The sequence below is a fragment of the Octodon degus genome, unplaced genomic scaffold (assembly GCF_000260255.1).
Source record: "Octodon degus isolate 3935 unplaced genomic scaffold, OctDeg1.0 scaffold00174, whole genome shotgun sequence".
Classification (NCBI taxonomy): domain Eukaryota; kingdom Metazoa; phylum Chordata; class Mammalia; order Rodentia; family Octodontidae; genus Octodon; species Octodon degus.
Genome location: NW_004524750.1, coordinates 1,104,466 through 1,107,672, shown reverse-complemented (window position 1 = coordinate 1,107,672; position 3,207 = coordinate 1,104,466). Strand labels below are relative to the sequence as shown.

General features: G+C 46.3%; 1 protein-coding gene across 1 annotated transcript in view; it reads right to left on the bottom strand.

The window, feature by feature from the left end:
* Positions 1-1,087: 1,087 nt before the first annotated feature.
* The window catches only part of Asb3 (ankyrin repeat and SOCS box containing 3), an 84,106-nt gene continuing 81,986 nt past the window's right edge, over positions 1,088-3,207 (bottom strand). Inside the window, exon 9 of the mRNA XM_004643415.2 lies at positions 1,088-2,556. Within this exon, the coding sequence (XP_004643472.1) occupies positions 2,357-2,556 (200 nt within the window). The 3' untranslated portion in view covers positions 1,088-2,356. The remainder of the gene's footprint in view (positions 2,557-3,207) is intronic.

Sequence of the window (3,207 nt, the reverse complement as noted above, 5' to 3'; positions counted from 1 at the left end):
CTAATTTGTAGTACTAGTGTTCTAAGTTTTACTGACATCTGATTTATAACCATTTATCAGGACATAGTCTCATTTTCCTTCTTGTAAATTACAAAGATTATGCACCTTTGGTTTTCTTGAGCAATGGTTTTCTTTAGCAAAGTTTTCTAAACTTTGATAGCATGTAAGCTATCAAACGAGAGCCATGACTTCCTAAAGTCATGAACACTAGGTGTGACCTCACAGAGCCAGCACAAGCTCTTGGGAAAATCATGCCTTCCCTGTTACCTTCCACCAACTGCGCCAGGTCTCCCACAGCTGCACAGATGGGCACTCAGTGGGATCCTCCTCTTGCTGCTGTCCAGACACCTGTGCTTACGCTGACAGTGCTGGGGCTGCACCCGGGTCCTCGTGCTGAGTGACAGCCCCAGCTGTCTTCAGATTTTGAGATAGGGCTTCCCTAAGTCGCTAAACTGCTTGCACCTCCCACAGCACGGGGATGACAGCACAGCGCTCATCCAGGAAAAGATCAAGACTCCAGACCCAAAGTATGCCTTCTGCTGAATGTGGGACATGCTGGCATGATTGTAAAGTGAAAAACTAAACAAAAAAATTAGAGACCATCTGTATTCTCATATCTTCAAACAAAAGGAGCCCAGTGACATCATATAATTCATAACTCTTTGGTTGTGTGAATATACAGAAGATCAGTTGAGACTTAGGCTCTCCACGCACATGTGGCTCTCTACCACCACCCCCAGAAGTGTTATGTTTAAAAAACCAGACTTGGGGCTTGGAAAATAAACGTTATATTTTGGTACATAGTCTCACTATGCAGCTCAGACTCATGATGATCCTTCTGTCTCAGCCACCCTACCGCTGGATTACAGGCTCTGCCACCTGACCAGGTCTTTGTGGCTGGCTCAGCGCAGGGCCAGCAGGCATGCAGTCCTGGGAATTGAACCTCGGTCCTTGCACTTGCCAGGCAGGCACTTACACCACCAACCTATCTCTCCAGCCCAACAAAGGTTATGTTTTAAAAACACAATACGTACAAATAATTTTGGAATTTCTTTATTAAATTTAGTTATCAGACTCTCCTCCTGAACTCCATACCTGGCCCATTTTGACTACACAGAAACCCCACTTACCTTAGTGGTCGCACTCCCTCACCCCACTTTCACTACTGCTCTCAGCAAACAGCAAGGCCACTCAGAGGGAGACAGCTCTGCTCCCTGGTCCACCCACAGAACCTACGGAACGCAAGACTTGCCTGTTCTAGCCCCGCCTCAGTCATCCGCTGTAGCAGGACACTCTCCTGGCCAATGTCCACAGCACCAAAGCAGCTCAGTGTCCTGTGTCCTTCCCGACTTGAGACCCCCCACTGAGCAGCTATCGCAACCTATGAAGATGTGCCTCAGTAACCCAGGATTTGGTGACCTATCTAGCTAGGTAAGAGAAAAACGCTACAGTCTTAGTAAAACTGGTCATTACTGCCTCATAGAACAAGGCTGCTTTTGGATTCTGGGGCTGAATAAGCTCAAATGTAGTATTTGATACTAACTCAAGAATATATACCTTTTAAAAGATGTCCCATAAATGTCCCCTCAGGCTCCTTTTTAATATTGTGGAAATGATAAAATGCTTATTTATCCTAAATCTGACCTTGTAATTTGAACTGAGAGTGCTTGTGAGCTTAGGTATATTACTAGCCTAATATTTTTTGCCAACAACTATAGGAGAACTGGACATGAGTAAAGCCAGCAATATTACTGATACTTTTTTTAAAAAAATCCCTAGTTTACACGTGAAAAGGCTTCAGAGATAAAAATAGAATATGAAAGGACAGGAAAATGTACTGTTATAAGCTTAAGAGATGTATTCACCCCCCAAAACAACAAGAAACCCAACAACACAGCCATATGCTCTCCCAGAGAAGTGTCACATACTCCACTTGCAGTTGCTAGCACCAGGTAAACATACACTTCAGGTGAACATATGCCATGTGCAGCACTAGACGAAACATCAATTTATTATTAGCAGAACAAAGAGACAATGGCAAGGTAAACAAGTATTACAACATGAAGTGTACTGGTAATGAAGCTGTAAAAATAGTGAAGTTTACTTATTTTTAACGGAGAAGCCCAGCTGGAAGCATCCCATTTAGCACTGCCCCTCCAACCCAACAATTTCCCCGAACAAAAACAATTTTTGTGGCTACAGACTAGAGCTGGGGTACAGTTCAGGCACAGATCCTGCCCGGCACGCACAAGGGCCTGAGTGCGAGGCTCTGCACCTCCCCCACCAAGTTTCGAGAGTAACTTGCACACTGTGGCTCTTCAGTGTTCAGGGTGCTCAGTGTAAGGCAGGAGCTGTGTTACGTAGCGTCGCCGACTTCTTCACAAACTGCCAGTTCTGGAACCTCATTCTTCCTCAGAACCTCTTCATAGAGCAAGTAATTATGCAGGCTTCTAGGAAGTGGCAACTGGCGGATAAAACTGTCAGAGTGTAAGTGATCTGCCTTTAGGCTGGACCGAATTTCCAAACGACACAGATGGGCTAAGGATGGGACAGAAGCTGGAGAGAGAAAAGCATACAACAAAATCATTAGTTCAGGTAAATGCCCTCCCCCACTCTGTCCCATCCTGTGTCGCACAAGATGAGGGATATGGGGCTTAGACTTCCTTTCAAAGAGGACTGTGGGGACCAGGAGAACCATATAAATCCTCCTCATTTGTTTTCTACCTAGCTCCCACCCTTCCAGTTGTTGGGTACACATTTGGAGTCAGCGTCCAGAGCCACAAAATGTGGCATGCACGTTCGAAAGATGTTAACAACAGGTGCTGATACTGAAGGAATAGGTAAAGTTTAAAAACGGTAGACACACACACCAGCAACGCAGTATCCCTCTCATTCCACTCACAGCAGACGGCCTTCAGAACAACCCTGTGAGCTGAAAGCATAACAGCCTGCAAGTTTTCCTTTCTCTGTGACACAAAGTGAAGTTTCAACAATGCCAGAAGAAAAAGGAGCATGAGTGCCTTCCACGCCACAGGACCGCGCACCTCACCTGTGCCTCCTTCAGCTCCCTTAACCCTGCGCACCTCACCTGTGCCTCCTTCAGCTCCCTTAACCCTGCGCACCTCACCTGCGCCTCCTTCAGCTCCCTTAACCCTGCGCACCTCACCTGCGCCTCCTTTAGCTCCCTTAACCCTGCGCACCTCACCA